We start from the raw sequence: 22,914 nt of genomic DNA, 5'->3' as shown, positions 1-22,914 counted from the left end.
AATTTGGCCCAATTGGAACAGAAAGCTGGGCGAGCGGGACTCCATGAATCAAGTGTACACTACACAACCAGACAGGTCACACCATGTAGAGAAGGAATTGTGGCCATGTGTGAGCAGGAGAACAATCGAAAACGGCGACGCATGCTGTAGATCTTGTTGCAAATCTAAGGTTCGCATACCATGGTCGCAACGCTGGTGGGACACTGAGTGCGCGCACATTTACCCGGTCGATGGGCCTGAGAGTGAACGTGCGATCTGGCATCGTACCATAGTTCTCGGTGTTACCGCATGGACTCGTTGCGCGATCTTTCGTCTATCGCACCAGAAGATGGGAATGGTGGAAGATGTGGTAGCGAATGTCAGATCAAACAAAGCTAGCGACGCTAGCGGCTTTGGCGCATCAGCTAGAAGCCATGCCGTGGAATTCTCCGTCCGTCTTCACCGGTAGTGAGACCCGAAGCCACCATTTGCGCCACCATCCCCACGAAATCCTCATGCCTTTGCAGCGCTCTGGTGACGAAAAAAAAAATGCCTTTGACTACGCCGCAACATTGCTTTTCTTCCTCTATCCGCGGAGCATCGCAGAACTACGTCAACGTACGACCGAGCCTGAATGGAGTCCTGAATTGATGATGTTCCTAGGTACCTCGTCGGGCTTTCTCGTTGACCCGCATGTGGACCTATGTCATGAACGAACCGAGCCTAAAACTCGAACTACAGGGAAGAACGCGGAACTGAAAGCTCAAGGGGGCCGGGTATGCTCTACTCCGCTGGCCGCGGTCGCCACCACAGGCTTCGTTTCAGTATCCTGAAGCAATTCCAGACGTGCAGACAGACTCCCCAATGCGTCTATAGAAGCTCCTCTTCTCGATTGTCGCATTGCGACCCAACGTCAATGATTATCATTTGTACGCCGCCGGTGCTCGCATTGCATCTCACTGACAAACACTGTTACGAAGCCTACGACACGGAAAAACGGAAGGAGTTGTCATGCTGATCAAATGTTTAGCGGAATGTTCTGCTGCAAGCGAGGAGGACATTGACCCCGAAATGGCGCCCACTCTCCGAAATCACGGTACCTGGTTTCCCGTGTCGAATCAAAGATTTGGGTCTCCTGGCGGCCTTATCATGCTGCATTTACTGCAACAAGCGTACCTGCCGAGTTCCATAGGAGCCGCATCCTTTCTGCAGCCCTTTGCAAAATCTCCGAAGTATTAATGCGCTCATGGGACCCTGAGTCTACCCCAGACTTTCATTCTATTGTGTACGCCGCTGCCGTTACTACACTTGTAGCTCAAACTCAATCACATGCTGGTCTGGAGCCGGGAGCATCTGTCCGTGTCTTGTCTCCCGTCCAAAAGCGGGGCCTGACTCTGGGTGCAGAGAGACCACGAATCGTTCACTCGGTCCGTCTGTACGCTCTACGAGCCGCAGAGATTTGCATTGGCCCACAACAACATCAGCCCACCGAACGTACCTCGCTTCAATTTTCACTGCCGCGAGCTTATCTTTTCTGGTGGAAGAACGATGATACCCCGGCCCCGGACCGAAACGGAGTCCACAAGTCCCTGATGTTCACCAGGAGTCAGGGAGAAGCAGGTGCACGATCTCTATGCGCCCTGTGTATAGGTTCAGGATTTCGTACCCCTACCCAGAAGGATTACCGTTCGCATTCTAGAACAGATCTGTACATGGCGACCGCCAGCACCGCGCCACAATGCCTACAAACAATTTACCAGACTATTGTTCGCCCTCGTGGTATTAGTGGGTCAACCAATTCTGGGATGAAATCGGTAAGATAACACCGCAATATCGGCTTTCCCACGTGGCGAACATGTTCTCGACCAATGCGAGCAGCGAGTAAGTATCTTGTTCGGTCCGTATAAAGCACCTAGTGACTGCACCCTTTGGAAGTTCATTGCAGCGCGCATCCAAATTTACATTCGTTTAAACTTAATATTTTGGATTTTCAAGATGCCTGTATTCTCCCGTTTAGCCGTCGCTGTTCAGCTGATTGCTGTAATCCTGTCACCTGTTCTTGGTGCTGCCGCCAAGCCTCAGTATGACTACGTTATTGTAGGAGGTGGTGTTACTGGGTTGATCGTGGCCAACCGTATCACCGAGGACAAGAGCAGTATGTATTTCGAATCGCTATTTGCTCAAGAGTTACTAACAATTATTCACAGAGACTGTTCTTGTCGTTGAAGCGGGTGACAATGTCGACAACGACAACACCAAGATCCCGTACAAGGCCAACGATTTGACCTCTGCAGCCGGTTTGATCTGGGAGGACATCAACTCGCTGCCTGAGCCAGGCCTTGGCAACAGCTCTTATGCGGTTATCGTTGCTAAGGTCCTTGGTGGTGGATCGGTCATTAACGGCATGGTCTACGACCGTGGTTCCGCTGCCGACTACGATGCCTGGGAGGCTCTTGGTAACAAGGGATGGGGATGGAAGGGAATGGAGGAGGCCTTCATCAAGGGTACCACTTTCCAGCCTCCCACCCCCGATGTTGTTAAGGACTTCAACATCACTTGGGATGAGTCGACCTACGGTAACGGACCGTTGAAGGTGTCCATCACCTCCAACCAGTACGAGGATATCAAGGACTACTGGGCGGCATGGAAGGCCAGCGGTGTCTACATTCCAGAGGATGGAAACGCTGGTGAAGCATACGGTCCTTCTTGGTACGCCAACACCATGGATGCGACCACTGGACGTCGTGCGCATGCTCGTTACGCGTACTACGACCCTATCCAGACTCGTGCCAACCTCCACATCCTCACCGGCACCACCGCCGACAAGATCATCTTTGACAACAAGAAGAGGCCCACCATGGCTACTGGTATCGAGGTGACCGACAAGACTGGAAAGACCTCCACCTTTTACGCCAAGAAGGAGGTCATTTTGGCTGCTGGTGCTATCCAAACTCCTAAGCTCCTCCAGCTTAGTGGTATTGGCCCCAAGTCTGTCCTGAAGGCTGCTGGCATCAACGTCAAGGTTGAGCTCGATGCTGTAGGTTCCAACTTCCAGGACCACCCTTACGCCACCGTCGTCTTCAACACGACTTCCAACTACTTCCCCAACCAGAACTCGCTCATGACCAATGCGACCTTCAACGCCTCCGCGTGGGAGCAGTACGTCGAGCACAAGACTGGTCCTTACACCTACGCCCGTGGTAACGCCCTGGCTTTCATCTCTCTGCCCGACATGACCAACGACACCAAGACGCTCATCAGCAGCCTGAACAGCCAGACCGCCACCGACTACCTCCCCAGCATCTACAAGAACAACAAGAAGCTCGCGAGCGGTTTCGCCAAGCAGCGCGCTGTTATTGCCGACATCTTCAGCCGCAAGGACGCCGCTGTCGCCGAGTTCCCTGTCCCCGCTGATGGCAGCTACGGCCTCGTCGGTGTCGAGAAGCCCCTATCCCGTGGTACTGTCTACATCGACGCCAAGAACCCCAACGGTCCCCCCAACGTCATCTACAACGCTTTTGTCAACCCCATCGACCGCATGATCATGGCCGTTGGTCTGCGATTCTTCCGCACCGTGTGGGCTCGCCCCGAGCTCGCCAGCAAGAAGATCTCCGAGACTGTCCCAGGTGCTCAGTACACTTCCGACGAGGAGATTTACAGCTCTCTGCTTGCGCAGTCCATGTTGTCGCCTACCCTTGCTCACCCATCTGGTTCTTGCCCCATGATGCCTGAGAGGGACGGTGGCTGTGTCAACGATAAGTTGATGGTGTATGGCACTCAGCATTTGTCTATTGTTGACGCTTCTATCATTCCTATCATCCCGTCTTGCCATCTCCAGGCTACCATGTACGGTATTGGTGAGAAGGCTGCTGAGATCATCAAGGCCAGGTAGAGCGTGGTGGGCCTGGGCTAAGATATCATTCTTGTAAATATTTATCTATCTTAATGTATATAGCGACTACATGAGCTATGAGCGAATGTCAATGTTGCTTTGTTCAATTATCAACTTCCGAGTCATTCAGTAAAACGATGCTGCCGCTGAGAAGAGTCGTGTTACAAAGTGGCCATGTGACTCCACTTTCTTCATCTGTATCATGCGTAAGCGAATATCAGTGCTATTTGCGTTGTGAGTGTCGTGGGTGCCATCAATAGCGTGCAGCTCGTGCAGAGGATGAGGCAGAAAGCTGTCCCACTGCAATATCGTGAACTGCCTGAAAAGGTGAACAAGATGTTGTCGCTAGTACGATCTGGTTCGGAGGCCAACCGCAATTTCACCAGGCTGACCGTGAACAAAGACCGGGCTGCGCTCGTCAATGCTGCCGTGGAGGGTGTCGAAGTCCATGTCGCTCGAGTTGAGGCTGAGCTTGGCTTGGAGGTGAGTTATTTTGTTCGTCCTCGTGGGAACTGGTGACGAGTAATCCTTTTCTAGGTTGAAGAAAGGCGAGCATATATTGCGACCGCTCGGCGTCTTAGCTGCTTTTGCGAAGCCCTGTAGATCCAATTAGCCTCTACGAAGAAGCTTATGTTCTCTTTGTTGTAATCTGACTAAAAAGCAAGTTAAGGGAATTCAAGGTATTTCACATTATACTTTCGCCATCGAGATGACAGTGAATAGCTTTGGGGTGACATGTGGGTCGATAAGGTGGACCCCCACTAGTGCCCCTCCATCGTCCCACGGTTGCGTCACTATCTGCCAAAAGTTCACGCTGCGCAGGTAACTTCACGCAACTATTCGCGATTCTTCTACAACCACCACTCCCAACTCTACATCACGAATACCTTTAGGCTACGCTATCATGAAGTTACTAAAAAGTCAGATCGAGCAGAAAACTGGCGCGGGGTTCGTCACCCTGCTGCCTGAGGAGCCGGAGGACATGGTACTACGCGCCAATGTCTTCAGGCATTATTATGCTGACTTATCCAGTGGCACGCATACAACTTAATACAGGAGCACGATCTGATACGCGCAAAGGCTGTACGCCGGGTCTCGAAGACATCCGATGCCGGTTCCACGTCCTCCCAGCGAATCTCTCTAGACCTCACCATCACCGTAACGTCGACCGATTTCGATGTCGGCTCCGAACAACTGCATGTATCCGGTCGCGTAGCAAAGGAGAACGAGCACGTAAAGTTAGGGCAGCATCATACACTCGATTTGGAGCTGAATCGCAAATTTACCATCGAAAAAGCAGACGGCTGGGATAGCGTCGCGTTAGAACAACTAAAGGAGGCATGCGACGCGTCGAAGCGAGCGGAACTATGGGCTGTCGTGATGGGAGAGGGTGTTGCGCACATTTGCATGATTACTGAGCATCAAACGATATTACGGCAAAAGATCGAGGTATCCGTACCCAGAAAGAGGAGAGGTGGCGTCGATGGGCACAGCAAAGGCATGGAAAGGTTCTTCTCTACGACGCTTTCGACGCTTCTACGGCAAATCGACCTACCGAATACCTCTAGCACCCCCCAAGGCAAGACGCTCCCACTCTTACTCGCCAGCCCAGGCTTCGTAGCATCGGCGTTTCTACAGTACATCAAGGCAGAAGCGACGCGAACCACCAACAAGCCGCTCATGGCCCTCATACCCACCATCATCATTGCACACTCGTCATCGGCGCATACACACTCCCTCAACGAGGTGCTCTCGTCCCCAGCGATAACAAATAAATTATCTGATACAAAGTTCGCGCGCGAAACGGCGTTGATGGACAAATTCAACACGCTCATGCGGCTAGACGACGGCCGAGCGTGGTACGGCCCGCGCGAAGTGGAGCGCGCAGTCGCCAAGGGCGCAGTCGGACGAGGTGGCGGCGTCCTACTCATCAACAATGCACTGTTCCGCGCGCAAAACGTAAAAGAGCGAAGACGGTGGGTCAAGTTAGTCGACCAAGTGCGTGATGTAGAAGGTGGTGAAGTACGAGTCCTTAGCTCATTACATGAGTCCGGGAAGCGACTCGAAGGCTTGGGAAACGTCGCGGCTATCCTGACCTATCCGCTGGAAGATCTCGATGAAGACGATGGGGAAGATACCGGAGGTGTTGGTGGCGAGGGGGGTGAAATGATAATATAGGCTGGATTGATGCGTCGATGCACTGCGCTCCGGCTGAACTCAGGAGGATATGCGAAGACTCTTACGCTCTATAAGTCACGACGATAGCGAAATATACCCATCATGATCGCGTTTGGTTGTACCGCATTCTGGGAGGATTGTGATGGCTTCTCGTTCACCCAGGAGTGAAATTAGCATGGCCCTTGAACCACCTGTGAAACCCAGCCTGGTTGTGCGCTGGCCCAGCCCCATCTAGCCCTTTCTCTCGGCAAAGAAGAGAGTAGCCTTGCTTTCGTCGCCGCCTATTGCTAACATAGTGCTTCGAATAATTTGGTATGGCGGTCCTTTTACCTAGCCAAAACAAGAGGCGAATGATGGGTAGTTTTTCTATGAATTCAGCGTGTCACTCTTACTTCAGGGGCCATGCCAATTCTCTTTCATATCCTCGAGCTCCTACATTATTTTGTTTCTAGTTCATACGTCCGCATCCTTTCTTCTTGTACTGTGTGTCCGTTTTTGCAACCCGACCACCCACCTCTCGTTCAGTCCCAAGGGCCAAACACTTCAGATTATTAAATTCTGCTTGGGACCATGTAAGAATGTATTACTACTACACCACCAACAACAGGCAGCACAAGTCCGATTATCTCATGTAAAGTCTACTAACGGTTCATCTCTAACCACGTTACACGCCATTCTCCGCATTTGCCTCTTTAGTATTCCTCTCCATTTCCTTGACACTCGGTTCATGTCTACCGTACACCATCCACATAGTAAATGCACCGAAGAACGCACCACCCAGGATGTTGCCAATGGTAACAGGTATACAGCTATTCCAGATGAATTTGCCAACGCTAAAGTTTGTGCCGCCGTAGAACATGCCGATGGGGACGAGGAGGTAGTTTGCTACAGAATGCTGCAGCCATTGGTTAGAAAAAGGTTCGCTCACAAAGGGAATATATAGAGAAAGAGGCGAGGTAGAAGAAACGAGAGACGATGGGAAAGGGAAGAAGAAGACATACCTGATATCCCATGCCCACAAAAGTCCAAATCGCAATCCAAATTCCTACAATCTTGCCCAACAAATCCCTGCCTTCCGTGCTAAAGAAAAATGCAATGCCAACTAGCCAATTACACATTATTCCTCTGGTAAGATTATACCCCCAGTTTACGTTGACGCGGGTGTTGGCTTGGCTAGCGGCCCAATCTTTTTGCGCAGAAGAGGAGAGCGTGCCGGACCAGTAGCATAGGATGCCAGCGTAGAAGAGACAGCCGGCTATGTTCATAATGTAGGAAATAATCCAGTTTTTGAGGAGGTCGAAGACGGTGGTGCGACGACGGAGGGTGGAATATGCCTATAATACACATAGTATTAGAATATTTTTCGCTGATAAAAATCATATGGGATATGCAGTCCAGCAGCGTTCGGCGTATAGGGTACAAGACACATACCATAACAAACATGTTACTAGTACACAACTCAACATTCGTCAAAATGATAAGCACAAACCCAACCGGAAATACAAACGCGCTAATCAGCGTTGCAAGTGCAGGGTTGCTCTGTCTCAAACCCGGGGAGCCGCCGGCAACGACAAGATCGAATGCGGCGCCGAGTGAGATGAAAACGCCTCCAAGGAAAGATTTGATGCTCAAGTCGAGGAGGGAGAGTTGCGCTTTGGCTATCCCTGCTTGTTCGGCCAATCGAAGGGTTTCTACGGGCGTGTGCGCATCGGCGCCAGATGTGAGGTTGGGCGGGGCGAGAGTGCGATGTTCATGTTCGGCCATTACGGTAGTGGTGGTGAGGTTTCGTGAGGGAGGAGGATAACAACGACGACCACGGCGGGAAGCTCAGAGAGTTGTCGTATTGCTGATTATTCCCACAGCTTTCCAAGTCCAACGGTTACTGGCCAATTCCGCTTTGCCTCGTTTCTCAAGATCCTAAAGCCCGATTCGAAATTCGTCTCGTTCCGTTCTAGTGCTTGCTTGTTGGCAGCCGATAGTAGGGAAGATAAAGAAAAAAAGGTAAACAGAAAGATGTAAACAATTGAAAATGATATGATGTTAACTCTAATTATTACTCGCGAGGCTTGCCTCCATCTTTACCTAAGAAAAGCGGATGTTGTCGGCCAAATCGCTAATCATTATGACGATATGCGTGATTACCTAGTCCGCTCCACGAAGCACAAAAGAGCCGAGTATCCGTTTTTCAAGCTTTTTACTCCAGGAAAGCTTACTCGTCCTTACATCATTGCCTGTCTAACCTAACATGGAGTTCGCGATCGAAGCCCCGTCGCACGAGCGGTGGGTGTTGAGACGGTCGGTTAACAATCGCGCGGAGATGCTGAGATACGAAAAAAAATCATCAATGACGTCACGCGTCTACCGCGCGATGATCTCACCACACTTTTACATTCTTGTCCACTTGCTATACACTGTTCCCTCAATCAGTGTCAAACATTTCTGCCCGACCTCTATCAGTAATGCTGATCAGCCCGTTCACAATGACAGGTAAGCAACCAAAGTCTGGTATATTTCCTCGCACGGGTCGGGTCTCGTCCGGACGTACTGGGCACTAGTACGCTCTCTTCATTCCCAACATCCACCCCGAGTCGACCGCCCATAGCCCAGACAGATACCTCTCGTTGAGCATGAGGTTCCGAGGTAGCTGCTTGCCTTTCGGTGTTGCTCCGGCTCCGAGACTTGACCGTCGGCGGTGATTATTGTTGTTGAGGCTGGGAATCCGAGGTCGCTGCTTGTCCGTCGTCGGTACTTTGACTTTGAGACTCGGTCATGGTTGTTGATGTTGATGATATGACTGCTTACGATTAGCACTAATCCAGCGCAGTAGTGGCAGGGAAAAGTTACTGTTAGTATATCAGAATTTTTGTCGCTCAAGGGAAAGTAGGAGGAAGTGGACAAATATATACGTACAATTTCTCTTTCGAGAGAATCTTTTCGTTGAAATCGCTGAGAGTCGTGAAGGTTGTTGATGGCTCGGCTGCTCTGCTTCATCACAGTACCAGTAGATGAAGTGGATGGTAACCAAAGCATCGTATCGCGCAGGTATAGATCTAGTTACAAATTATGTAAGATGCATTCATGCTAAGATAGGTATTTATGTATCGTTCCAAAAGATGAAGAAGAAGAAAAGGAAAAAGAAGAAGCGTCGAGCGACGATATCGTCATGGTCGTAACCAACCAAACACCAGGCCCCCGCCCTACAATGCAAAAGACAACAGAAAAAAAAAAGGTATAACAGTCCCACCACCAAACACCTTCATCCCATTCCATGCCCTTTATCAATACCAGCCGTTACTCATCCCTGTAAAACTTCTTAAAGATCAAATGCAAAAACAGATTAACGTTAACCCTCGCCACACCATCCCCAGCCTTGGCTCCCTCCCCAAACAAATTCATAAACTGATGATTATCAAACTGCGCCTGTAGCAACCCATCAAGTGGCACCTCAGCAAATGCTCCAGGAATCATCATACTACCCTGAGACCCCTGAATCTCAAAGATACCAGTCTGGTTGCTCGAAATGGTGATATCAAGCCTGTCCCACTGGCGCTCATGGTATCCAGACCAAGAGATTAGGATACCCTTCTCAGCGAGGTTACGGGCAGAGTACTTGAAAGACCCAAACCGGTATTCGCGACCGCTGTTCTTGAGTTCACGCTGGTGGTTGTACTGACGGGTGAAGGGGAGTAAGAATTTCTTCTTTCCCTTTTTGGATTGCAGGGTAACCATTGCTTGTTCGATGTAGTCGTTGTAGGATTTGAGTTGGGATTCAAGGAAATGCGCTTTTTCGTCGAGAGCGGCGAGGGTAGTGCGCACACCCTCCAACTCTTTGGCGCGTTGGATGCGGCGCCGGTGCTTGGTGCGGATGTCGACTGCGATGGCGTTGAGGAGGTCTTGATAGTTGTTGGTGTGGGAGATGCGGCCTGCGCGTTGGAGTTGCACCATGTTCTCCAGGCAATATTGCTTGAGTGTGGGGTAGTCGAGATCGAGCACGGAGTTGGCTCCCATGTCTTGTGTGTAGGTTGATGCGGCGGAAGAGCGGACTACGTTGCTCTGTTTCCGTGAACGATCTTTTCGTTGTGCGATGATTTCTTCATTGACTAGAGCGTCCCAGCGGGCTTCGTCATCAGGGGTGATCGGCTTGGTTATGATTTCGGTGAGGTTGGCGCCGGTCTGGATGCGGATGATGTAAAGTATGTAACGCTTCGTCTCCATGAAGAGTGATTTGATTGCAGAGTCGGGATCTAGAAGTGTTAGTAAGTGTCAAACGCAGGATATGGTAGAACTCACCCTCTTGCTCATGGTACTTGGGGTTTAGCGTCAAGGTGATTTCACTGGAGCTGACGTGCAAAAGCTCGTTCTCGTTGTTCTTAGCGCTACCGAGCTCACGAACAATCTCGCGGAGTGGATCGTCCTGCGAGGGACATAAACTTGGTAGGTCGTCGATGACGAGGTTGTGAATGGCGAATACATCTGCGAGCTTGATGTAGAGTGTTGGCTTGGTCCTTGCAAACAGATCGTTGAACTCGTCAATCTCGAACTGAGCTTCAGCGGCACGGACGTTGATCATGTTCGACCAGATGTCTTGCAGGCGATCGATAGCTTCCGTGATGTAGCTGTTGAGAGGCTGTAGGTAAAGATCTTCACCGCCAAACAGCTTACCACAGGCGATTTGACTGAGAACCTTAGCAACGGCCCCAAGGTTCCTGTTCATGACTGGCGATAGACCGCGGTCCACCACACCCCAGTGTTGAGGTTGCAACAGGGCAGGTTGGATGTAAGCCTTCCATACCCAGTGGCCGGTGATTTGCAGAAGCTGCTCTTGTGCTTCGTAGGGGAACTTCAAACGTAGCTCTTCGAACATTTGCTGTGCGATATATCGCACACCATAAGGCATCCGGTGCAGGACTTCCTCGAACATTGTGAAGTATTGATCCGCAACATCGCGAAGGTCTTGAAGGTTGTGGATGAAAGTACCACGTGTTTCGGGGTCCTTGAGGGCTACATCTCGCGAGACGTTCGGATCGCGGTGACTCCTCTGGCCGGTTCGGAGCTCCTCATTGTTGATGGCGGAACGGTAAATCTGCATGGGGTCGCTCTCCAGGTCCAGATGCTCGTTTTCGATGATGTTCTCGAGGATGACTGACCCAAGAACATCCTTGAGGAACTTGCGGTCTCGTGGTGATCTGATGTAATTGGCGAACAATTTCCCCCAGAAGAAGTTGCCACGAAGGTACTCGTGGAGCGTCGCACAACCCTCAATCTCTTCTTTCAGCGATCTTGTGATCAACTTCAACAACCAGTACTCTTCCCTACGCTTCTGAGCCAGTCCGAACATGCTCATGGTCAACTGCTCGATGCGCTTACTATCACCCTCGGCAAGACTCCGTTCACGGATGCGTCTGAAGAGCCTTGCCATGTACTGAGGTTGCGTCTGGAGAACAAAGAAGAGTTCCTGGTATTGTTCCAGCTTCCGGCGCGAGTTTTTGTTGAGTGCTTTGAGATCGAAGGGGTCTTTTGATGAGATGTCCTTGCTGCTGAGTAGGGTTCCGACGTTGCCTCCGAAGTGCTTCTGGTGCTTGACGACCTCATCAAGAGTGATCTTGTTCTTTACAAGTAGCGCAATCTTGATGTCAAGCTGGTCGACGTATTGTTCAGCGAGCTCGTTCTGGCGCACATGCTGTACTACAGTCTTGCGCAGACGTTCAAACTCTGATAAACGGTTAGTACGTTGCGTTTACAATGAAAGAGGTGCGACTTACCGATCTCTTCATCAAAGTCAATGTCGTTGTCGTTGAGAAGATGCACAAAGTTCTTGACGGTCGATACGGGAGGGTTGGTGCCGCTGGTCAAGCTCTTGTAGGCTTCACCTTGTTGACGACCACGAATGAAGCTCTGCACCTTGATGACTTTCTCCATGTTCTCCTTGTAGAACTGCTGCTTCTCTGCAAACTTCTGACGAATCATCAAGCCACGTGCCAAGGTCTGTAGCTCGACAATGGCGTCTTCATGCTCTTCTACTTGACCGAGCTGCATACCGATCTTCATCCTGACCAGCATACCACGCGCTACAGCCTGAAGGTCGACTGTCTCGGGCTCTTGCGCGTTGAGCTCGCAGAGCGTCTCGTACGTTCGTTGACGTTGCATAAAGCCTCGGCAGGCTGATTGGAGATCCAGGATCGTCGGTTCTTGTGCCTTGAGTGCCTTGAGATCAGAGAAGTGCTTCTGCCGCGAAAGGAAACCGCGAATATATGACTGAATTGAGAGAACGTTGCCTTCTTCCTCGTGCAGATGCGTAAGGATATCGGTAACTTCTGCGCGCATCTTTGCACCTCTTGCGACAGCTTGTAAATCGGTAATCTGAGGTTCTTCGGCGTAAAGGAACTGCTGGATCTGATTGACAGAATTTCTCAAGACATTGCCGCGAACTTGGGATTGAAGACCACACCAATTAACATTCGTGCTTACCAGCTTCTTTTGCTGCGCGGCTTCCTTGTTTCTAGCAAGGAGACCTCGTGCAGTAGACTGCAATAGGGTGATCATAGACTCATGTTGACGAAGACCTTCCTGGTCGGCACGCATGGATTGGCGGACAAGCATTGCCCTCGAGACGGCTTGAAGCTGCGCAACCTGGGGTTCGTTCTCTCGTAGCTCTGTCCACTCTCGGTCGACTTTCGCACGTACAAGGGCTCCACGAATCATAGCCTGCACATGCATAACAGAGGGTTCGGTATCCCGGGTTTGTTCGTACCGGTCGGAGACGCGTAGTCGTTCGAGTGCTCCTCGGATCGCCGCTTGAAACTGCCGTATGCCGTGTTCATGTCGCTCGATTTTGGACTTGGTGTACTGTACTTGTGCCCTGGCCTTGCGTCCCCTGAACAGATTCTGCACCTTCAACACCTGGGCTTCGTTGGCATGCCAATACTGCTCCTCACCTTGGAGCCTCGATCGGACCAGGAATCCTCTCGCAGCGCCCTGCAGAGTGACTGCGAAACGTTTCATGTCCATGCGGTAGGTGGCAATCTGTCGAGCCCAGTCGCCACGAATGCGTGCCTGCAGGTCTACAATAAGGTGTTCGTGATCCCAAAGCTCCTCCATCAGCATTCCGAGACGTATTCTAACGAGAGCACCACGCATTTGTGCCTGCAGATCTAGTATGATGTCCTCATTCTCAGCCAGTTCTCGATCGATCCGGTCTTCTTCGGACTCCACTGGCTCTGGCTCTGGCTCTGGTTCCGGCTCAACTTGGAAGTTCGCTTGCATGCCAGAAAAGTTGGGCATACTAACACCAGACTTGTCCAGACCCTTTTGTGTAGCCTCTAGTTCGTGGTCCTCGAATTGGAGTTTACCGACCAAGTTGCCGATGCGGAAATCAACGATACCTTTCCGAAACAAGAGCCATGAGAGCGCGTGGATGCAGTAGATGACCTTTGGCACGTTCTTCTTTTCGTATAGATCGACTAGTTCGAAGCGGAACAGATCGGGCAGCTCGACCTCGGAAAGGAACTTGAAGAAGTGCGCGTAGTTGTTGGAGTGGCGGTATTGCAACTTCGGATCGCGGAATATACGCAATGGTTGTCCCTTGATCGACTGGACGATTTCTGCTAGTGTGATACCGTTTCGCAGTGCCTCCTCCAGTTCGACAACTGGCGGGAGGTCGTTCTCAAGAATGTCTTCCATCCACTCCTTGGCTTCTCCGATATGACAGAGATATTCATATGCCTGCAAAAACTGACGTTGTTGGTCCATCCAGTTTCGACTTCCCCATGAGGATGCCGCCTTTTGTCGTGCTGGGTCCGTCCGCTGCAGCCTCCTCCGCCCATTGAGACCCACGACTTGTTGCTCTGGGGACTTGATGGCGAAGTCCTCATCGCTTCCAGCTTCGGCGAACTTGGAGAGGGTCCGCAGATGTCCCGTGGAGGACTTCTGGAAGCTCTTAAGTTCCGGTCGTTCCAGGTGAACCGACAGCGGCCGGGCGGAGTGATCGCGGGTAGGCGCGCGCACGGAATCGTTTCGTGACACTGCTAGCGAGAGAGGGCGCGGTTTGGCTGTCGGCGAGACGGAGCCATCGAATGGGGAGTAGAGATTCTCAACGCTATGTGATCGCAGGTGGCTACTACTTCGTACCGGGCTAGTACTCGCGGGGCGTAGTAGCTTTTCTGGTGATGGCGGGTTCGAGAAGGTCGCTGGACGTAGTAGCTTTTCGGGCGATGGCGGATATACTGGCGTCGTCGGTCTCATAAACTTATCGGGAGACGATGGGCTCTGTTTCTCGGGCGACGACGGGTTCGATGGTGCCTGCTGCAGTGGTCGTAGCGCTTTTCGCATGCTTGAGTAGGTGTCTGATGGGTCAGTCTCGCCCGATCCGAAGTAGTCTTCTGTTCGCGGGCGCGAGAGGGCTGTGGCCTCACTCAGCCCGCGACGGTGCGATATCGAGCCGAAGCCGCTGGATGTATTACTCGATTGCGTGCTTGACCGGCTCGGGGGGTACTGAGTGGAGTGATTTGAGGAGCCATTGGAAGCTGTGGAGGTCTGGCGGAGCGGGGAGGGCGATGTCGCGGAGTGCCCAGGTCTCGATCGTGGGGCGGTCAGGTAACTCATGACGAGCGTGACAGTCGGGGACGTCGCACGGAACAAAGAAAGGTGATGATGGGTGTCGTGGTGGATGCTCAAGAGACCGTCATGGAGGCCCGCGATAATTACAAGTGATATGGATTGCGCCTGCCGCCAAAACAAAAGTCGCGAAGTCGACCAAGCGAAAGTCCAAAGCCCTGCGACCAAGCGCGCACTTCCACTCTGCACGGGCGAATAGAGGAATGGGAAACGGTAAAGCGAAATTGGGTATCGTAGATGAAGGGCTGCGGCGTTGAAACTGGAAGCGGATGTGAGTAGTCCAAGCTTTTGCGGATGTTTACTAAGGCTGCGATGGCTGAACGGCTTGTTGTCGAGCCAACCACCCCAGCATGTCCATCTCCACGCCGCGAAAATCATCCATCCCGACTCCCGTCACACGGACCGACAAAGTCAAAACAACATCCTGGTGCTGCATCTCTTGTTTGTGGTTGATGTTGATCACGACGTCTGGGGCGAGCCATTCACTCCATCATCATTCCCTCTTCCATCAACCACCCCGGAAATCTCCAGTCTACGCGACGTCGCAACCATGGTGCCTGAACTCGAGGGCGACAAGAGTACGGCACCATAACGGCGACAGCCCTACTACACGTCGCACGGTGAGCTATCGCGTCCAACCTTACCCTAGCGTATCCCTTCGAGACGTCCAATTATATACTCGTCGACATGTCAACACTAGACAAGTATAAGGGAGCTCCCAGTTGGCAGTTTTCGCTCAACATGTCAGTGTACTACAAGGTTACAGAAAGTAGCCAGATATTCGCCGGCCCAGATGCAAGACATTAAACGATACTGCTAAAGTAGACAGTGTGCATTTGGAGAACCTGGCCACTACAGGCATTCTGTCAGTGCCTCAGTCGACATGTGCACATGCGTCTCTGTACCGCGCACATCGTGTCCCCTTCGGACGCGTCTTAGTCACGCTAAAAGGCGGGGTTACCTCAGCACAGGTCTTGGCGAAGGAGCCCACTGAAATTCTTTCTGCGCCGCATTCTCTGCCAAACTTTTTCTTCTTGGGAAAACCCTCGATTTTCCCCGGCCAGAGTCCTTTACTGAGAACGACGGTCTGTTTCCTTCAGTGATACCCCTCTTACACTTCTCAAATCCTTGAGAAGTTTCTTTTTCTTATATACCCATCATGCCCATCTCCAACGGTGACGCCATGACCAACACGGCTGAGAACGCTTTGGACTACACCAAGGCTCTTGAGATCCTCAAGAACGAGTACCCTGAGCACGATGGCATTGACATCAAGACGCTCATCGACTCCAAGAAGAACGGCGGTCTCACATACAATGACTTCCTCATGCTTCCTGGCTACATTGGCTTCCCCGCAGCCGAAGTCGCCCTCGACACCCCAATCACGAAGCGCATCTCCCTCAAGACGCCCTTTGTCTCCTCGCCCATGGACACCGTCACTGAGCACAACATGGCGATTCACATTGCGCTCCTTGGAGGTCTCGGTGTGATCCACCACAACTGCTCTCAGGACGACCAGGCCGAGATGGTTCGCAAGGTCAAGCGCTTCGAGAACGGTTTCATCTTGGACCCAGTCGTTATCTCTCCCAACACCACAGTTGGAGAGGCCAAGGCACTGAAGGAGAGGTGGGGCTTCGGTGGTTTCCCCGTCACTGGTAAGTCGGACTCTATTTTTTCTTCTACCCCCATTCGCAATATGATGATCAACCTTTCAATTATAACTTTCGTTCATCCGCAAGGTTCCGCCTACTGTGGAGAAAATAATATCTGAACTACCTCACGAATACTCCGCTTTGTCATTACTGTCAAGCTGCATTCGCTAACAATTTGTTATAGAGAACGGTACCCTTCGCTCCAAGCTCGTCGGTATCATCACACCCCGAGACATCCAGTTCCACGACAAGCTGGACGACCCTGTCACTGCAGTCATGTCGACCGACCTCGTAACCGCCCGCCACGGTGTTGAGCTCAAGGAGGCCAACGACATCCTGAACAAGTCCAAGAAGGGCAAGCTTCCTATCGTTGATGAGAGCTTCAACCTAATTGCGCTCCTGTCTCGCTCCGACTTGATGAAGAACCTCAACTTCCCGCTTGCGTCCAAGCTCCCACACTCGAAGCAGCTGATCGCGGCGGCTGCCATTGGTACCCGACCTGAGGACAAGATTCGTCTGCAGAAGCTCGTAGATGCCGGTCTTGATATCGTCATCCTCGACAGCAGCCAGGGAAACAGCATGTACCAGATCGAGATGATCAAGTACATCAAGGAGAAGTACTCTCAGCTTGACGTGATTGGTGGCAACGTCGTCACTCGCGAGCAAGCTGCTGGGCTCATCGCCGCTGGTGTCGACGGTCTCCGTATCGGCATGGGTAGCGGAAGTGCTTGCATTACACAGGAAGTCATGGCTGTCGGAAGGCCACAAGCTACCTCGGTGTACAATGTCACTTCATTCGCCTCCCGATTTGGCGTGCCTTGCATTGCCGACGGTGGTATCCAGAACGTAGGACACATTGTCAAGGGTCTCGCTATGGGTGCGTCCGCCGTCATGATGGGTGGTCTCCTCGCTGGTACCACTGAGTCTCCTGGAGAGTACTTTGTCAGCCGTGATGGTCAGCTTGTCAAGGCCTACCGTGGTATGGGCAGTATCGCCGCTATGGAGGACAAGAAGGCCGGTGGTGGCGCTGCAGACTCAAAGGCCAGCAACGCTGGTACTGCGCGCTACTTCTCTGAGGGCGACCGTGTCCTGGTTGCCCAGGGTGTCTCTGGATCCGTCCAGGACCGTGGCTCCATCACCAAGTTTGTGCCTTACCTTATGGCTGGTGTTCAGCACTCGCTGCAGGACATTGGTATCAAGAGCCTTGCCGAGCTTCACGAGGGTGTTGCCAACGGCACCGTCAGGTTTGAGTTGCGCACTGCCAGCGCACAGGCTGAGGGTAACGTGCACGGTCTGCACAGCTTCGACAAGAAGCTTTACTCATAGACGAGCAAAGATGATATACGAAATGCATTGGGAGGGCGTTAGTGGGTGGTTGGCTGGATGCTTGGTTCTCTCATTATTAGACATGATACGCGAAGATGATTGATGTCCTTATCACGGAGCTATGGATAGACCAAAAGCAATGATACCACGAACTCTGTTCATTCTTATTGAAGTACAAAGTCTGTCTTCTGCTAAGTGATGCATGCTGCTGCCGGAATTTTGGACGAGTGTCGACTCTTGGACACGATGTCACTGCATGAGCTACTCTCCTAACCTCGGTACCTCCCCGCGCGTCAACCCGTCCCTCACCAACCACATGCCAGCCGTCATGACGCGCCGACCGCCATTGTCGGCTCCTTTTGTGGCCAGATATGCCAAAGCCGAGTTCAATTGCGCTTCTCCTGGCTGAAAGTAGATTGACTGCGCTGCGCTCCTGTCGTTCTGCACGTCCGATCACTGCACGCCCTTTGTTCTTCTCAATCCCAAAGGCTGGGCATATAGCGCGATCACCAGCGTTATTACGAGCAGCCGCATACTCGAAGACCACTAGACAGTCCGCGATTGCCTTTCAGTCGCGCAACATGTCCACTCCAGCAGACCACCAGCCATCCAAGAAGGCACCAAAGACCCCAGCAGTCCCCAGACCCAGCGCAAGGTATGCCTACTATTCCTCAGCATCCATCATGAGCAAACCTCCGTTCGCCAATCTCTATCCCCAACTGCATACTGACAGAACACCCCAGCGTCCTTCTCATCTCACCCACGAACCAAATCCTCCTTTTGCACCGCGTGAAAAAGGCCTCCAGCTTCGCATCCGCGCATGTCTTCCCCGGCGGCGCCCTCTCCAAAACCCACGATGGTGTCATCCCCGATGTAAACGACCCAGCAAGACACCAAGATGGACCGGCATATCGTATGGCGGCCGTTCGTGAGACGTTCGAGGAATGTGGCATCTTGCTTGCCAAGAGCAAGAAGACGGGTAAACTTCTCACGGGGATAAGCGACGAAGAGCGCGAACAAGGTAGACGAGATGTACACGGCGGGAACGTCAGGTTTAGCGATTTACTCGAGAAATGGGGTGCGGTGACTGATACAGAGACTCTTATCCCCTTTACTCGCTGGGTAACACCCGGTAACGTGCCAAAACGTTTCTCGACGCAAATGTACATTTACTTCCTACCTCTTGGTTCTGTATCACCGACGAAACACGCCGCACCAAAGGGCACGCCGCCGTCTTCTGGACTGGAAGAGGAAGATGAAATCGTCATACCGAACCCGACACATGATGGCGGTATTGAACACACGGCTGCCAGGTTCCTGCCACCAAATAAATGGATTGATTTGGCGAGGCAGAATAGGATTATTCTTTTTCCGCCACAGTTCTTCTTGACGGGGCTGTTGGCTGGGTATTTGGCCAAGGGAGTTACGAGTCCTTCCTCGCCAACGCCAAGTCTGTCCGAGTTACAAGCCGAGCGCGAGAAATGCCTCGATTTCCTACAGAAACCACGCACATACGACGGGGAGCCTGAGGTTTCCTTCGCCGAAGCTTGCATATCTCCAATCGTACTAGGAAAAGGCCAGTATGGACAGAGTGGTCAGGATGGGGTTGGTGGTGTGGATAAAGATACCGCGGTGTTGGTCTTGGATCGCGCCGGGAAAGAGGTTGAGGAACAAGGGCAGGGGAGAAGGGGAATTAGAGAGTGGGTTGTTACGACGAGGTTCAAGGGCGAGGGGCCGAGGGATGTGGATGTTAGGCGGAGGGAGGATGTTCTGGGGAAGAATTTGCAGGGGAAGCTGTGAATTACATGAATCCAATGCATTTCTAATGCTAAGTTATCGAGGTTTGAAGCCCACCATCCTACTACTTACTAACACGTATATTGTAAACCCCTCCATCTAACTCCAAAACCACACGCCCCTCCTCAATCGTATATCTCTCCTTCTCAATCGCTTCCCATCATTCACCACCGTCACATTTCCACCCATGCCATCAACCGGAAGTCTCACCACCCCCTTTGTTCCCACCGGTGTCTCAACCACCACCCCATATCCACGCCCGTCTCCTTTCCCTTCCTTTCCCACCTCACCCTAAATGGCCCCAACCCCGTCACGAACCCCGCCTCCGCCCTCTCCAAATCCCCAAACCTAGGCTCAACAACCCACCTCCTCCCCGCGGGCTCCGTTACCTTAATCCCCACCACAAACTCTGTCAGTGCAGACGTAGGCCCCGCACTCCAGCCATGAGCATGAGACACATAACTCGGATCATACCCATAGCCCCTCTCCTGCCTATATCCAAATGTCCCATTCGTCCTATAACCCTCTATAACGGTACTCCCACCCGTGCCGTTGGGATGATTGGCATACCACCCCCAACTTCTCCTAATCAATTCTAGCGCCCGATCTGTTTGGCCCACGGTGAAGTGGCCTTGGATTTCAAAACTGGAGATGAAGGGGGATATGTTGCCGGGGAGTTCGGGCGCTTCGGCGCCAATGGGCGTCCAGTTTTGCGTTAGGGCGGTGGATACGGATTGGGCTATAGCGGAGGAAGGAGGGACCAAAGAGAAGAGGAGGGCCATGCTATTTGCGTCTTGGGGGTGGAGAGAGGTTAGGGTTGCATTGTCGCGGAAGGCGCCGACAGAGGCGTCGAAGGTGTGTGTTAGGATGGCTGTTTGGAGGGCTGTTGCGCGATTTGTGTATGTTTCTGCTAGAGTGTTGGTTGTGGAGTTATTGGCGGTAGCTATAGTTTCGTTTAGCCATATCGCCAACTGAGCGCCAGTTTGCAAAGTATGGTATAAGATAACGTTTGCTTCCGTGTTGTTGAAACCAGTTTGCCAGCGTGCCCAATCCCTCGTACCGGTTTGATTGAACAATCCAGATCCATTGACTTGAACTTTGGCGTATATGTACTCCATGGCTTTCAAATACTTGGCCCAATTCTTCTGCACAAAGGCCTTGTCGTCGGTGTAAAGCATGTAGTTGTACGTCCCAATCATCGTCCACATGTGATATGTATCGCTGTTTTGCTGTAACAGCGGCGGTCCCGCTTCCGGGAACGAACCATCAGGATTCTGGTAATCGAACATGACTTGCAACGCATTCTTCACGCTGTCGAGATCTCCGGTGCTGACAAAAGCCGAGGGAACAGCAATACCCATGTCGCCTGGCCACACGGCGCGGTCTCGCTTTGCGCCGTCAACGATGATGGTATCGCCTGGCCCCAAAGTACCATTGTTGGCCCAGCCGTTCGCAAGCATGGGAACCCATCGTCCAGTGTTTGTGGGTACAGCATTCGTTTGGAGTGTGTACGCGCCTGCATACCAAATCCTATTCAGCAGCTCATCATTGCAGTGAAAATACCCTTGATAAGCCCTTAGGTTCGTCCATGTAGGCTGGAAACTTATCTCCAGCTGCACGTCCGTGATGTTAACGTATGCGCCCCGATCCGTTACAAGAAAGGCAGTCATATAACGAAACCCTCCTCGCATCACCTCATCCGGCATCGTGTACGTCCCGGGACCGGCAGTGCTAATGTTGACATACAACGCGCCGTCACGCCCAGCAAATTTCCCGTTCGATGCATCGGACCACTCCCCTATCCACGTCGATGCTTCGGAGAATGCGAGGCCAATTGCACCAGTTCCATTGCTGGTGTAGGAGAGAGACACGATGCCACCGATTTCGATGCCGAAATCGAAAACAACATTTGTTCCGTTACCACGGAGGACGACGGTGCGCGGATAGCTTGCTGGGTGGCGGTCTCGGATGGTGATGACTGATCTTGGACGAACTGTACGCGATGAAGGGGCGTAGATGTTCTCGTGCCATGGCCCTAATCTGTTAGCGTTGAGAAGAAAGAGTGCGATATCGATGTAAGTACCTTGAAAGGCAGCTTCACTAGGACCACTGCACTTCGTATCCCGCCAACAGGTGGTCGCCGCAAGAGCCTCCAAGCGTAGTGTTGCCAACGAAACAACAGTAGCGAAAAGTCTTGTCCAATGCATATTTTTAACTGACAACAAAAGTCTTGCTCATGCTAGAGAAGCTGTTCCTTCCCGTCACAATATGTTTGGAGATGTCCCGGATACATGTCAATCCACTATAAAGTGCTCGGCATGCGTTATGCCGAGCCGCCCAGGTTGTTTGCCCGGACCGGAGATAGATGAGGTATACGATCTTCTTGATCATCATTGGAATGCGGGGAAATAAGCTATGCGCCAGACGCACCAAGCTTCGCGCGAATAAGCGCATTCGGTTAGGAAAAGATGGAAGCCCAATAGAAAAGACGTGTGAATAGACATGATGGGATCTTGTGCCTTTGTGATAATATAAAAGTAGTGACTGAGTGGTAAACAGCGGGGTCAGGACTTCTTAGAATAAGCATGGGTAAAAGTGTTGCGGGCTTATAGAGCATGTGTTTTTGATGTCGGTCGGAAATGATCATCCTTGCTCCTTCTGTGCCTAGCGAAGCCGAAGTCAAAAAACGACGAGCCCGTCGTGAATACTAAAAGTCAGGGATCCGTTGACATACTCACTCGCACCTGCGCAGGTGCCAAGGCTGTGAACAGTAACAAGTCATCCATATTTTGTTCATGTTTTGTTCGCGGTATAAGTGACCATCTCTTCACCATTTAGCCTTTGTGTAGAGGCACAGTGATGCCTACATTCTTGCAGAGGCTGCTGGGGCGTAGCTGGCAGTCAGAACTTTCGCCTATAACAATTCACTTTCCGTACAGACTGTACAAGTAGCCGACCTGGGGTAGTGAACTACAAGAACACAAAAACAATCGAGTTGCAATTGCCAGTCGAAGATTAAATAGGTGCTTACATGGAAGTTTTGCGTTGTCTCCTGAGCACGTAGCTACGCGACCACTCGCTTTAGTCCTCAGTCTCTTTCTTTTCCAAGGTTCACCCAAAGCCGCTAGATGCTTTCACAAAGCACCAGGCACGTTCCGATACCATCACTACTGGAATTTGGAATCTACCCGAGTCTCGCCACGTCACATCATATCGCAGCTCGTCTCGAGACAGGAGTCAGAACGGATCCGCAGCAATGCAGTATCGAGCTGCCCCGCTTACGTCATTACTGATCGTGTTGTTGATCCTCTTCGACGGGACCCGACCGCTACCCCTCATACAGGTCCAAGCTCTTCCTATTTCCAGAACCCCTGGGGCCATTTCTTCCCTTTGCGGATAGGCAGTCCATGGGCACTCCTAGTACGATAGTTCGTCGCGGTAGTCATAGTCTAGCTGCCGCTCTTCAACAAACCTAGA

General features: G+C 51.9%; 6 protein-coding genes across 6 annotated transcripts; 3 read left to right on the top strand and 3 right to left on the bottom strand.

The window, feature by feature from the left end:
* Window positions 1–1,974: 1,974 nt before the first annotated feature.
* Window positions 1,975–6,049, top strand: ALTATR162_LOCUS6867 (uncharacterized protein; the record flags this gene model as incomplete). The annotated part of the gene is made up of 5 exons (XM_043314492.1): window positions 1,975–2,134; window positions 2,187–2,353; window positions 3,092–3,529; window positions 4,797–4,856; window positions 4,904–6,049. 5 exons carry the CDS (start codon window positions 1,975–1,977, stop codon window positions 6,047–6,049), a joined length of 1,971 nt encoding a protein of 656 aa, XP_043170427.1.
* A 664-nt stretch (window positions 6,050–6,713) lies between these two features.
* ALTATR162_LOCUS6866 (uncharacterized protein) lies at window positions 6,714–7,813 on the bottom strand (the record flags this gene model as incomplete). Its single annotated transcript, XM_043314491.1, has 3 exons — window positions 6,714–6,944; window positions 7,051–7,383; window positions 7,481–7,813. The coding sequence occupies 3 exons, from the start codon at window positions 7,811–7,813 to the stop codon at window positions 6,714–6,716; spliced, it is 897 nt and encodes a 298-aa protein (XP_043170426.1).
* A 1,527-nt stretch (window positions 7,814–9,340) lies between these two features.
* Window positions 9,341–14,650, bottom strand: ALTATR162_LOCUS6865 (uncharacterized protein; the record flags this gene model as incomplete). The annotated part of the gene is made up of 3 exons (XM_043314490.1): window positions 9,341–10,293; window positions 10,340–11,761; window positions 11,812–14,650. 3 exons carry the CDS (start codon window positions 14,648–14,650, stop codon window positions 9,341–9,343), a joined length of 5,214 nt encoding a protein of 1,737 aa, XP_043170425.1.
* A 1,171-nt stretch (window positions 14,651–15,821) lies between these two features.
* Window positions 15,822–17,640, top strand: ALTATR162_LOCUS6864 (uncharacterized protein; the record flags this gene model as incomplete). The annotated part of the gene is made up of 2 exons (XM_043314489.1): window positions 15,822–16,317; window positions 16,499–17,640. 2 exons carry the CDS (start codon window positions 15,822–15,824, stop codon window positions 17,638–17,640), a joined length of 1,638 nt encoding a protein of 545 aa, XP_043170424.1.
* A 581-nt stretch (window positions 17,641–18,221) lies between these two features.
* ALTATR162_LOCUS6863 (uncharacterized protein) lies at window positions 18,222–19,440 on the top strand (the record flags this gene model as incomplete). Its single annotated transcript, XM_043314488.1, has 2 exons — window positions 18,222–18,295; window positions 18,384–19,440. 2 exons carry the CDS (start codon window positions 18,222–18,224, stop codon window positions 19,438–19,440), a joined length of 1,131 nt encoding a protein of 376 aa, XP_043170423.1.
* A 409-nt stretch (window positions 19,441–19,849) lies between these two features.
* Window positions 19,850–21,644, bottom strand: ALTATR162_LOCUS6862 (uncharacterized protein; the record flags this gene model as incomplete). Its single annotated transcript, XM_043314487.1, has 3 exons — window positions 19,850–19,929; window positions 19,982–21,472; window positions 21,521–21,644. The coding sequence occupies 3 exons, from the start codon at window positions 21,642–21,644 to the stop codon at window positions 19,850–19,852; spliced, it is 1,695 nt and encodes a 564-aa protein (XP_043170422.1).
* Window positions 21,645–22,914: the final 1,270 nt, after the last annotated feature.

Source organism: Alternaria atra (assembly GCF_907166805.1).
Source record: "Alternaria atra isolate CS162 genome assembly, contig: 25, whole genome shotgun sequence".
Classification (NCBI taxonomy): domain Eukaryota; kingdom Fungi; phylum Ascomycota; class Dothideomycetes; order Pleosporales; family Pleosporaceae; genus Alternaria; species Alternaria atra.
The sequence above is the reverse complement of the archived record's forward strand: the minus strand, read 5'-3'. Positions and strand labels throughout refer to the sequence as shown.